Source organism: Tupaia chinensis, unplaced genomic scaffold, assembly GCF_000334495.1.
Source record: "Tupaia chinensis unplaced genomic scaffold, TupChi_1.0 Scaffold000377_2, whole genome shotgun sequence".
Classification (NCBI taxonomy): Eukaryota; Metazoa; Chordata; class Mammalia; order Scandentia; family Tupaiidae; genus Tupaia; species Tupaia belangeri.
The window spans coordinates 3,429,249-3,442,551 of NW_006159876.1; the positions used below are offsets into that span (position 1 = coordinate 3,429,249).

Here is a 13,303-nt window from a genome sequence, read left to right on the forward strand (position 1 = left end):
AGGCGCTCGCCCCGGCCTCGGCCTCTCGCGGGACCCTCCCCATCCAGGCCACTCACTCGGGGTCTGCCCCGAGGCTCTGGGCACTTGTGGGGCACCTCCCAGGGAAACAGCCTGAACGCAGCTGTGCCTATGTCAGTGTCTGAAGGACTTCCTTACCCCAGAAAGGCTGCAATGACTTTATGTAAGCCAGAGATTGCAACTAAAAAAAAAAATTCTTCCTACAGTTGGGATGGGAGCCAGGGGTGGGGAGGGTTGAGGGCAGAGCACAGACCAAAGGAGGCAATGGGGGAGTGGAGGGAGGCAGGGTCTTTGTGCCTGTTCTTCGCAGCTCACGTCTGGGCCTGGCATGTGGAGAACGTTGTGCGAGGAGGAGGTAGGGTGGGTGGCCCTGCCCACTCTTCCTCCCCACCCTCCGACGTCCCCACCTCAGGGCTATACGTGCCTTGCCCACCTCTGAGTAGCCAACCGAAGCACAAGGAGAGCTACAGGGAAATGGGCTTCATCCATGCGAGGCCAAACTGGCTCACTGTCATAGCTGTCTACACAGGAGGGGCGGAGAGTGGGTGCACCTCGCCGTCTACGTCACCCCTTTGTACCACTCAGGGTGTGCCCCAGGAACCTTTGGCTATGGGTGTCAGCAGCTGTGTGAGTGCATGAACAACGCCACCTGTGACCACGTCACCGGCACCTGTTACTGCAGCCCTGGATTCAAGGGGATCCGATGTGACCAAGGTAACATGAGTGGCAGGTGCCTGGGCTGGGCGCTGCAGAAAGGGTCCTGCAGGGCTCGGGGGAGGTCGCCGCTGGGAGAGCCGGGTGTGGTGGGTGCTCCTCCTTCGTTCAGGCTGGTGAGGAGTATGGGAACGGGGCAAGCTGCAGGAGGGAGGCAGGCAGAGCAGGCCACCGCTGGGTCATGGCTTCCTCCACTCATGCTTGGCAAATTTCCTGGCAGCCGAGCGAGTGCTATGGAAAGGTCACCAGGCCAAGCCCTGCTCCTGCCATCACCTGTCCTCAGGCAGGTCACTTCCTTTTGCTGGACTTGTTAGTCCACCTACAAAGAGGAGAGGGTCAGCTTTTTCAGAGGGGCCTGCGTTGGGTTCGGCTGTGCAGAGGTCATCTCAGTGCAGTCGTGGGCTGGAGTGGAGCCGGCGGGTCGAGGACTGCCCAGTGCCCAGCACAGAGGCGGCACTCGCTAGGAAGACGGTGCTGTGTGCACGAACCCCAGCAAATGCTGCAGGTCGTACGGAGGGGCTTGTGTTGCTGGTGCGAGGAGAGATGGGGGATGACAGTGACTCAGGGACCTGGTACAGAACAGGGGCCAGGGCATCCGAGGCATCCGAGGCTCCCTCGCTGAGACACTAAGGCAGCACCTCGACCTCCCTGGTGGTGCTGGCCCTGACGAGTGGGGGTCTAGCTGCTGTGGGCTGGCTGGGCTAGCAGGGCCGCCCCTGGATAGGCAGCGCCTCACACGATGTAACCAGGAGCTGAGTCCTCTCGGGACAGGAAGCGCAGACACGGCACATCCCGGCGCTCACGGCTGTCATCGGCCTGTGGCTGGGTGCTCACCCCTCAGGGGTGCAAACCCGGGAGTCACACAGCAGGAAGCAGGGAGAGGGCCCCGGACCAGTTTCTCCTGACCCCCGCACACTGGGCTGTGGGTCTGGAGCGAGCTGTCTAGCCAGTGGGTGGCTTGGGGTTTTCGTCTGTGAAGGGAAAGGTCCCTACCGCATGGGGCTGCTGGGGAGAGGATGAGTTCATATCGGTGACTCACGTTGGGGCAGAGTGAAAATCTCCACAGACGTTCTTTCTGGTTTCACTTCCACACTCACACTTACTCCCCGTCATGACCCCACACCCCCCTCCCTCTGGGCAGTTGAAGAAACAGGCACAGCGAGGGTTGGGGGTGACACAGGGGGTTAAGGGGCCAAGCCCAGAAGCCCGCACAAGGTCTGCGCCCATCAGAGGGGTCTGCCTGGAGCGGCAGCCAGCGCTCAGCCTCCCCTCTGCCCGCAGCTGCCCTCATGATGGAGGAGCTGAACCCCTACACCAAGATCAGCCCCGCGCTGGGTGCGGAGCGGCACTCGGTGGGCGCCGTCACCGGGATCGTCCTCCTGCTGTTCCTCATGGTGGTGCTGCTGGGCCTGTTCGCCTGGCGTCGGCGCCGACAGAAAGAGAAGGGCCGCGACCTGGCTCCCCGCGTCTCCTACACGCCGGCCATGAGGATGACCAGCACGGACTACTCCCTCTCAGGTAAGGGCCCTCCACAGGAAGAGCCACGCGGTGTTCTCGGGACGCCCGGGCGTGCTGCTCCAGGTGGGTAGTGCCTGCAGGGCTGGCTGCGTGGGGTTTGGGGCTCAGATCCGACCTCTTAGAGACCATGAGGCCGGGAAGGAAGTACCTCCTGGGGACGGCACGTGGAGTTCCCAGGGTGTCATTTCCTGGGCCCCCAGCTCTGGGCAGAGGTGGGAGTCCCCTCCCATTTTGTCCAGCGAGTCCCTGCTCACAGGCTCTGGCCACAGGAGCACCCATCCCAAGCAGGCATGTTCATAAGCTCTCCAGGGGAATGTCTCCCCAGCCTGACCCTGTGCCACTTCAAGGGAACCCCTCCCTGTCCTCGGAGCTAGGAGAGCCCTGTTATGACAGTGGAGGGGAGGTCTGAAAGTCTGGGGAGCATCCCCCCAACAGGCATGCCACAGCGTCGTCTGTCCACACAGCTGTGGTACGTGTCAGTGGGCATTCTAGCTGGGAGTCTGGGTGGGAGGGGGGGCTGTGGCCTGGATCCTTCCTCTCTTGAGCCCCGGACTGCTGCCCTGGAGAAAAGAGTTACTTCATACTTAAACTGCAGAGGCCAAAAAGCTCTGAAATGCCTACAGCCCTGGGCCACGATGAGCACAGGATGGCAGCTCTCACTCCTGCAGCTGGTGCTGAAGCCCATTCCCACTGAGTGCCACCTGTATGCCCAGCTCCATGCTAGGTGCTGCAGGACAGAGGCAGGCAGTGCACACCCTGCCTTCACAGAGGCCTGTGCATGCCCCGAGGTCTCGGCGGGGCATCAGGCCCCTGATGAGATCCTGGCCCACAGGTGAGGTTTGCTCCGATGACGCTGATGAGCAGGACTGCCTGGGTTTGCCTGTGCCATCCCCTGGTATTCCCTAGCCCAGGAGAGATCCTGAATCCTCAGGAAGGTGGGCTAGGGTTCCCTTCGTGGACTTCTTACTTGAATCTGACCCTAGGGGGGAAGCAGGGAGGGTCGGCCCAGCCCTAAACAGCAACTTGGCGACATGTGAGCCCATCACAGCCCAACGCCTGTCTGGGCTCCGCTGATGGTCCCACCTCTACACTGGGGAGCCCAGGATGCTTCCTGTGGGTGCAGGGAGAGCCAGTGTGAGGAAGGAGCAGCTCTCAGGGGTTGGGAACACGGTGTCTCTGCAGGGCACTGTCCAGGCTGCCCAGCCCAAGCATTAGTACTGGGGGTCCTGCGCCAGGGGCAGGAGTATGATGGTATGTGGCACCTTGTTCTCTTCCCAGATTTGTCTCAAAGTAGCAGCCGCGCCCAGTGCTTTTCCAATTCCAGCTACCACGCACTGGCGTGCGGGGGGCCTGCCACCAGCCAGGCCAGCACTCTGGACAGGAACAGCCCCACCAAGGTACCGGGCCCCCAACTCCCCAGCCCCGTCCACGGCCCTAAGCCACCTGTCTAGGCAGACCGCACTCCTGACGTGGTAGGCCCAGAAAGAGCAGCCCTGTGATCCACGGTCCTGTGGAACACGTCCCAAGGATGGGTGTCACGTTATACCAACCCACAGCATCACCCGATGTCACATACAGCGCTGCACCTGCGTGTAGCCCACTGGCACCGGGTCATGAGATCCCATGTAGCTTCCTGTCACATTAACCAGGTACATATACCACAAAGTCGTCACCTCAGCTCACATCAGCACAGGTAGTGAAATCACGGCCACCGCCCACGGATCATTGCGGAGTTACTAACACGTGTGCCGCCAGCGCAGCATGGAGTAACTGCGGTTACTCGGTAACCACCCGGGGCCGCTCGTACCCGGGCACACTGCACACCGACACGCTCGCAGGGCCAGCGGCCAGCATTCTTGTTGACAGGAGAGTCCTCCAGGTCTTTGCGGGCAGATGTGCACCTTCCTGGACAGCCTTCCCCGACAGCTCCCTGCATGACCCTGGCTGGAGTGAGACACCCCTTACAGTCACGGGCCCTCGGGCAGGGATGTCTTGGCCACATGTGTGGATTGTGTAGGGCACCCATGAGGGCGGGACCTAGACCAGGCAGAGCTGGAGACAGGAAGAACAGCCCCAAGGGCGAGGTGTGATGGGCTCCTGCCGCATCCCTCCTGACGCGCCAACACAGCTGCAAGCCCGTGTTGGGGTGCAATCTCAGGACTCCTGGCTTCCTGTCTCAGCCACCCTGGGTCAAGGAGTGTAGTTTTCATACTCCAGGCCTCTGCCCTAGAGCTCTGGAATTCCGTCTTCCCTGTGTGCCCCATGAGAAGCAACAGACCCGCGGGGACACCCCACTGCACAGTATCCTAGATGCCAGGCAGCAGCATCCCCACGGCCGGCTTTCCTAGGAACAGGAGCGCTGCCTGCAGGGGGCCCTGGGGTCCACGTGCAGGTCCGTGGCCATCAGCCCCATATGCAGCCCAGAAGCCTGGCCACTTCTGTGACCTCAGCTTTGGGCTCATCTGAGGGACACAAAGCTGAGGAAAGGCCTCTGCAGATTCCTGTAGGAGCCCCTCGATGAACTACAGTCACATGATCAAGGCACAGCAGGGGCATGGGCTCCTGTGGCCATGCCACTCTCGGCCTGTCTAGCAGGGACGTGCCAACCACCCTCCAGTGAGGGGCTTCAGTGAGAGGCTAGTTGCTGCTAGGTAGCCCACGTGGTGACCCTCTGGCTCACCTCACGCCAGGAGCCCAGAGTGGCTCTGTGTGGCCAGGCCTGTTTAGCTCGGGAGCTGGGATGACGAGGGCTCGGGTGGCCTGGCCCGAGGTCTAGCCCAGCCGTACTGCTGACTCCTGCGTGCCCGTGAGCAAGGCCCACAAAGCCGGACTCGGGTGCCCACCTGGGAAGTGAGGAAAAGCAGCCCTGCCTCGGAGAGGGCAGCCAGGGAGGACCCGGGGCGGGGGCAGGCTGCACCACTAGCTTCCAGACACCCTGCCCTACTTCCCTTGGGAGACCCTCACCCTCAGCCCAGGCCCCTCCCTGTGTGCTGGCGCTGGCCCCAGGTGGCAGCTGGGACGTGACCAGCCCCCTTCTCCTGCAGCTCAGCCCTACCTAGCTACCCCATCAGGGCCAGCTTGCTTCAGGCCAGTTCTCGGCTCTCAGGAGGTCCCCCTTTACCCCAGAGGGCCTGGGAACCTCACACCTTCAGAGTAGGTAGGGGAAGTTCTGTTCCCACCAGCCTCAGCCACACCCCAGGGGCTCCCAGCGCCCCCTTTCCCTCAGTTGACTAGGGCCCAGGCGGACCAAGACCATCATGGGTGGGGGCACCGAGGCTCGGCAAAGCGAAGGCCGGGGAGAGGCGCCTGGCGCCCGGGATTAACTGGCTCTCCTGCTCTCCGACAGCTCAGTAACAAGTCCCTTGACAGAGACACAGCAGGCTGGACCCCCTACAGCTATGCGAACGTGTTAGGTCAGTAGTGGCTGCAGTCCCATCCCACCCTGTCCCCCTCCCACACCGAGAGGGGCCCTGTCCCAGCTCGAAGGGAAGGGTTAGGAGTCCCATGCATGGTTCCCCCCAGGAAGAAGGGATGTGGACAGGAAACCCAAGCCCGTACTTGATGTCGCCCCAGGACCCTCTTTGTTTCTGTATTAGTGGCACAGAGAGGGTGGCTATGACCCAGGAACCACAGCTAGGGCAGAGACATGGGGTTCCAGATGGAAGCCAAAGGTATACCCACCATCTGGTTCGGAAGAGACCTCTGCCTGACGCAGGCACATCCAGAAGCCCTTTGGACTTCTCCCCTCTGCCCCGGTGGGCACCAGTTTCTAGGGAGGGTGGGAATGGGGGAGAGGGGAAACAAGGCAGGCGGCCATGGCCCTGGCATACCCCTGGACCCCACTGCCCCCACCCCTCTGGATGCTACACACAGAGGCCTTGTTTCCTGTGAGCCTGTCCTCTCCCGACCCTGCCCCTTCACATACTGCCCACCCCCTTCTCCTGTCATACCAGGGCCCTGGGAATAATGGCTCCTCCCTGTCATTCCTCTCACTAGACTCCCATTTCCAGATCAGTGCCCTGGAGGCCAGGTACCCGTCTGAGGACTTCTACATTGAACTTAGACACCTCAGCCACCCCGCTGAACCACACTCTCCAGGTCAGACCCCAGCCCTCCCCCCCCCACCCCAGACCAGACCCTGCACCTGCCCCACTCCTGGTCCCTGCTCTTGAACTGCCCTAACAGCCCCAGAACGCTCCCTGGTGAGCCCGCCTCCCTCCCGACATGCTCGGCCTCCCGGCCCAGTGCCAATGTGAGAAGGAAAGCTGTCTGGAGTCTCCCTCCCCATCGCCCCTTCTCCCATCTTGGTCAGTGGATGTGGACAAACTGGGTCTGTTCTAGGTGGAAGGGACACATAACTGTACCAGGCCACAAAGCCAAGCCTCCAGAAAAGCACTTGGGGCTGGCAGCACCTTTGGTGTTCTCTGGGCCCTGTTGGTGTGGGTCATGGAGACCAAGAAATGGAGTCCAGACCCACCAGTGGCTCAAGCCCACTCTCCCAGGTCACTGGGCAGGGTCCAGCAGGGACCTGTGAGGGCCGGGACAGGCGGTACCAACCCGCATCCCCCATACTCCTGTGAGTAAGAGCTAGAGCAGGTGTTGTGGGGGGGTGCAGTGAATGGGGAGGGTGGCCCCGTATAGGTGTGCTCTGGGGCGCCCATGCTGGACAGCCCAAGGGGAACAAGCAGCTCTACCAGCCCATGCAGGTCCCCAAGTCTGGCAGCTCTAGGAAGAGCTGAGCGGGCATGGATACAAGGCCCCAAGGACTCCGGGCCCCTACCTAGGATGCTGTATTCTTGGCTGTAGGTCCCTGGACAGTGTCCATGGCATTCAACCACCCCGTTAGCTTCAACCCTGCTGTGGTATTCTCCCCGCACGGGAGCACCCTCCGGACTCAGGCCGGATCTCTACCTGCTTTGCAGCTCACACTACCCCAGAAGTGTAGCCAGAGCGCCACTCGCTGTCATTTTTGGCTTACACTCACGCAGGCTGGTGGCCAGTGGATAAGAATACATAGGGACAGGACCAGGCGATGGCATAATGGTTATGTTGCTGAAGTCCCACGTATTAGACTGCTGTTCGAGTCCCTGCAGCTTAAACCTTACTCCAGGCACATGTGTGTGTGTGCCCAAAGTCCTGAGAGGAAAATGGAGAAGGGATTGTGGCATGGCCATCCCCTCAGGGGTGATTTCTCACTCTCTGTCTCTGTCTCTCTGGCAAGTGCACACACTATATATATCACACACACACACATATTTACATATATGTAAAAGAATACTTGAGGTCTGGGCTCTAGCTGCAGTTCAGCTTCTCACCTGCTGGTGTGGTCTTGGACAAACCACTGCTGCTCTTTGGGCCTCTGTTTCCTGTAAAAGGAGGAAAAATAAAGAGCCTGGCCTCCCTCCCTCAGTGAGGGGGGAGGAAGCCCTGGTTTGGTGTGCAGTGCTGAACTGCGGCAGGCCTGTTTCTCGAGGGCACGGTACCTACAGGCCTCTTAGGGCACCAAATTGGAGAAGTTGAGCCTGGCTCTCCCATGCCACTCAGTCCTGTGTGGGAGGCAGGCGGCTAGGCGGGAACCCCAGCTAATTCAACCTGGGACTCTGTGGAGATGTGGGGAGGTGTCTAAACAACAGTGGGTTGGTCTTCAGTGTCAGAAACTAGTGTGTCACGTGGCATCGAACTGTACCCTAGTAAGCACCTGCTGCCTGCTGTCCCTGGTACTGTGTCCTTAGTTAAAAGCTGGGGGTGGGGAGGTTGTGCAGGGCTCGGAGTCCATGCCAGAGTCATTACTATCCCAACCTAGAAACGCCAGATAATTTCTGGGACTGCCAGTAGCAAAGAATCCAAGCTTGGTCCCTGAAGCGTTTTGTCCTGCCTCAGCCTAGGGCTCAGGATCATGTGACAACCAAAAGGGAGAAAGAAATCCTTGGGGCTGAAAAACACTGGTACATACTTTTCAAAGACAGCTCTCAATTATGTGCATGTGGTTCCCCCCCCCCCAAAAAAAATAAATAAATAAGGTAACTAAAAGAGCTGGCCATGCACGGGAATGACTGTACATCCTATAAAAATGACCAGCAAGATCTGAGCCACCTGCCCACCTTTCTCTGGCGTCCACTGAGCCTCGGATTCAGGAGGGGAGAGGCAGGACCAGAGCCCAGACAGAAATGTGGTCTGCAGCCCCACCCCGGGTGGAGTGGAACTGGCATCTAGAAGGTCACACATTCTTCTTCAGGCTAAGAACTGGCTCTGCTTCATTCCTTCCCCTACACCTCTGGAGCCTGGAACCTCCCTACAGGGACTGCAGGTGGCATCAGAACTCCCTACGGCTCCTCCTGAATGCGCTCCCCCACTCTGCAGGACCTAGACGAAGGCTAGAGGGAGGGAGTGCTGGATGTGCCAAGATGCTTGCTCACACAGCTCTTACCGACGACTCAAGAATTCCTGTATGCTCAAAATGATTAGAGTAGATGAGGCCCAGAATGATTTTCTAGCAATAGATTATTTATTTTCCGGGTAGAGAAGAAAGGGGGGGGGGGCAAGAAAAAACAGTCTAAGTAGAAGCTCACCCCATATTTTCTTTCTTGCATTGTTCTTATACAGGAGCCTGTGGAATGGACAGACGGCAGAACACATACATTATGGACAAAGGCTTCAAAGGTAGAGTATCCAATTCTGACGTCCTATTACAAAGAGCTTAGCAAGATAAAGAATGCAGATCTGAAGTGGCCAGGACGAGCCTGAGAGAAACTCTCCCCTACTCCCCACTCCCCCAGAGACCACGAGACCTGGGGCTGCTGGGTAGCTCTGCCCAGGAGGAGCAATCGTAATAATAATGAATTCATCTTTTGATTTCAGTTGCACCTGCTTAGCAAATGCTTGTGGGTTTTTTATAGATGCCAGCTAAACGTCTTCGGAAATGTAGAACGCCATTATCCAGCCTATTAGTACGCGTTAAATTGATTATAAAATCTGAAATAAAGTCAATCTACCTGCCCCAGAGGCCTCCTGTCATTGCACTGGTAAGGAATGCCACCCTCCACCTGCTGGCTTTTTAGGGCACAAGGAATTAAAGTGATACCCAGTGTTAATACTGTATGACACTCTGGGACCAGCAGTTGGCATAATGGCTGCATCGCTGGACTTCCATGTAATTGACCGTGGTTCGAGTCCCAGACCCAGTAGATTAAACTCATGCCGTGCATGTATGCGTGTGTGCCCAAGATCCCGAGAAGAGAAGGGATTGTGGCGTGGCTATCCCCCTAGGGGGTGATTTCTCACTTTGTCTCTCTGTCTCTCTCTTTCTGGCGAGTGCAAGCATCCTATAGCAAAAAACTCAAAAAAAAAAAAAATATGGCACCCTATATGCAAGAGATCTCTGGCCCAAGAGCAGAGAAACCAGGACAGATCCCTCTCATGTGGGGAATGCAAGTCAGATCTGTCCCTCTAGAAAAGTCTACGGGTGAAATCAAGGATGAAAAGTCAGGTCCTGCCCTGGGCTTAGCCCTTAGATTTAAATACCGGAATGTGTGAAACTGTCACTACTCTGTCACTTACTGTGCCCTCTGTGAGCTCCCCAGGGCTCTTTCCTCATCTGCATTGTTGGGGTAATTATGCTTGTCCTACTGTCTAACTCGGCTATCGTGGGTGGGTACCCAATCAAATCACAGATGGGAAGTGTCTTCGTGTAGTGTAAGGGTTCACTATTATACGGGCTGTCCTTTTGTCTCTGAGGTCTACTTAAGCCTCAGCTAAGTTGAAAGAGACATCTGACAGCAAAGGTTCCAAAGAATATCATCAATCTAGCTGCGTACCAGACACACCAGGAAACATTAAAAGAGCCATTCACCCCCATCTCCTGGAGAGCGTGATGAGTGGACCTAGGGCGGGAGCCCTGAAATCCGTCTGTAAGGAGGACCTCAGGGTACCCTTATGCAGCTCATCCCCCAACTGTCATTTAGAAACCAGTAAGCTGGGCCGACCCAGAATCCCCAGTTACTGTTCTGGTCTTTCAGACCTAGATACAAACCCTTCCTAACCAAGGAGAGCTACAGTGAGCCAGTGCGGGTGGTGGTGTGGGAAAGCGGCACGCGTGATCACCCTCAGCATTTGCTGGGACGTGACAGCAGGCCACCCCCAGGCTCCCAGCCAACTGCTCCACTGGGAGCGTTCTTTTCTCATGAGTTTTAACTTCAGCCTTCCAAATGGAGGCAAGCACCGTCACGGCAGTGAGGCTGAAGAGAGGGAGGACAGCGTGACCAGTCCATCAGTGTGAACTGAGACCCCGGTTTCCTTCTCAAAGAGGCACAGGGACTGGGCAGAACGATCTCTAAGGGCCTTTCCAGCTCTGAGCCTATGCATGGCTCAAGTGTGAGTAAGCTCCGGCAGGCCCCGACACCTCAATAAACGAACACCACCTTCCCTCTGTACTTGGCTGTCCTGTGCACCGGGATTAGGTGGCTCGCCACCTAACCATCAAACGAGGTTAGGGAAAGCCGCCCGCTCGGCCGTCACTTCATTCCTGCCCTGTGGGAGCTCGTATCTGAGCTGGGAGTGCAGAGACAGCCTCATGCAGCAGGACGCCAGGTCGCCAGGTCTCGCTACATCACTCTGGCTACCGTCATCCTTCAAATGAGAAGACTGCTGTGTGGGCTGCAGGTGTGGGGGACCAGCACACGAGGACAAGAGCGTCTGAAAAGGGGCACGTGAGGTATCGCGGTTCAGAACCTCCCAGCAATATTTATCAGACGGGATAAAAATCCCACTACTTGGCTAGGCCCCTCAACAGATACTCAGTACACGGGTCTGTACCACAGTGAAACCATTTCCTGAAACTACTGGCCCACACCAAATCAGAACTGCCACCCGTGCGAGCCTGCATGTTCCCTGAACTCGGGGAGAAAGCCTGGGTCTGGGAGTAGGGAGATGGGGGTTCAGGACACAGCACTATTTCTGGGTCTGAGCCTCTTCCTCTCTGTCAGGAAGGGGGTACGCAAGCCCTTTCCAGCTCTGACGTTCCCAAAGTCTCTTTAACTCACTCAGTGCCCACTTTCCTGTGATTTACTCTACTCACTGTCGCCCTGCGGCTGGGTGAGACCTTCAAGCTGCTTAACACCTCCTGTCTCTCCCACTCTTCCCCCTCAGCACAAATGCCCTGGTCCAATTCCTTGTCTGTCTGGCACCTCAGAGTGCCATAGAAGTCCCTGCTACCACGCTTCGTCGCCTTTGGAGCCTGGACCCCTCGAGCTCACTGTCGGTGCCACTTCCCCACCTGTGTGCTCCTGCCATCCAGCCTCCTTGCAGTGACCTTAGGTTCTGAGGGAGTGACATCCTGAAAAGCCCTCTGATCCCGAGATCCCCACACCCCATTTCTCTCCCCATGTCCTTATCTCCCAGTCAGGCCCAGGAAGAAGAAAAGCAGTGTGGCCTCTCGAGGCCTGGGTACGTTCAAATCCCACAGGCAAGGTGGCCTTGGAAGGTCACCTCCTCCCTGCATGTTTCCTCCTTTATGAAAGGTGTTCAGTCCAGTCCAGCCTTCAATCCCCATGATAATAGGCTTTGGAGGGTGGCCCTCCCCAGCACTCAGCCAGCCCTGGTGGACACTTCCCCTTTTCTTTGCAAAATGCCCTGAAGGGCTAGGGAGGAGGAAGTGTCTGGGTGGCCAGGCTTCCCCTCATGGCCCTCCCTCAGCAGGCAGGTGGATGACTCAGCTGGAGGGGAGTGGCTTCCTGAGGTGGAGTTTTCCAGCTCGCCTGGTCCTCCCCCCCAGTTCCCAGGAGGGCAGACACCCACTCCCTGAACAGACAGCACAGGTTGCTCCGTCTTCTGTCTTTACCTTGTCTTGTACTGAAGGCACTCCTCCCTGAGCCTAACCCGTCCCACCCCCACCTTGTCCGTCATTCATCAAGGTGCATCCCAGAGCAGTTTACCCCCTCAGACCTGGTCAGGCTCTTTAGGGCTCTGTGCTCTCCCTGCTGTAACTAGGTCAGTCACCGGATAGCTACAAAAGGCCATAACCCTTTTCCTCTCGGCAGGGCCTGGCCCCATAGAAAAAAGGTACTGTTTGCTGAGGGCAGGTGAAGCTGCTGCAAATAGAGTTTGCACTTGAACCTAACGACAGGAAGGAGCAGGAGGATGAGACCAGCAGCTAGTGTAATGGCTATGTTGTTGGACTCCCATGTAGTCAACCACGGTTCAAGTCCCGGAGCTGGGGGCTTAAACTCATGCCGGGCACGGGTGTGCGTGTGCCCAAAATCCCAAGAGGAGAAGGGATGGTGCTGTGGCCATCTCCCGGGGGGGGGGGATTTCTCGCTTTCTCTCTCTTTTTCTGGCGCGTACATGCACCCCTATAACAAAAACTTCTTCAAAAAAAAAAAAAGTGGAACAGGAGGTGACAAGATACAGTAAAAGAAAAACATCTTGACTGGGTATCAGAGAAGACAGTCCAGTCCTTACTTATGAACATCGGGCATTCTATTCACTGATAGGGAAGGACCCTGAATTCGTGAATAACTCAGGGCTGAGAGCTTCCAGCAAACTTCCTGCCCCTCCCCAGAGCTACAGGGTAACCTTGAATAGATGAGTACCTCAAAGAGATGAGTGCCTCGAATAGATGAGTGCCTTGGATAGATGAGTGCCTCGGATAGATGAGTGCCTCGGATAGATGAGTGCCTTGAGTAGATTAGTGCCTTGAGTAGATTAGACTTCCTTCTTCTCTGACTCCTCCCTTTGAGGCTGCGTAGGGTGGGTTCTGAGCCCATTCTTCCATCCTGAGACCTCCCCTTCCCCAATTCCCCCATAAAAGACCGTGTCCAACCCCCAGTTGGGCTGAGATTCAGAGTGTTAACTCCTCTGTGCCCACAGATGTAATAAACAGTTCTCTGTCTGGTTTTCTGCAACACAACAAACTTTCTGAGCTTCAGTTTCCTCATTTCTAAAGTAGTAGTACTAGTCCTTCCTACCCAGCTTCAGGTATCACAAGTTTTTTTTTTTTTTTTTTTTTGAGAGTTTTTTTTTTTTTTTTTTCTTTTGGGGTCGTGGGGCCGCAACACAC

At 57.1% G+C, this 13,303-nt stretch overlaps 1 protein-coding gene across 1 annotated transcript in view; it reads left to right on the forward strand.

Moving 5' to 3' along the window:
* The window catches only part of MEGF11 (multiple EGF like domains 11), a 273,906-nt gene that overhangs the window by 254,548 nt on the left and 6,055 nt on the right, over positions 1–13,303 (forward strand). Inside the window, exons 20-25 of the mRNA XM_027773823.1 lie at positions 604–732; positions 2,014–2,250; positions 3,529–3,647; positions 5,597–5,663; positions 6,247–6,348; positions 8,854–8,910. Coding sequence (XP_027629624.1) covers positions 604–732; positions 2,014–2,250; positions 3,529–3,647; positions 5,597–5,663; positions 6,247–6,348; positions 8,854–8,910 — 711 coding nt within the window. The remainder of the gene's footprint in view (positions 1–603; positions 733–2,013; positions 2,251–3,528; positions 3,648–5,596; positions 5,664–6,246; positions 6,349–8,853; positions 8,911–13,303) is intronic.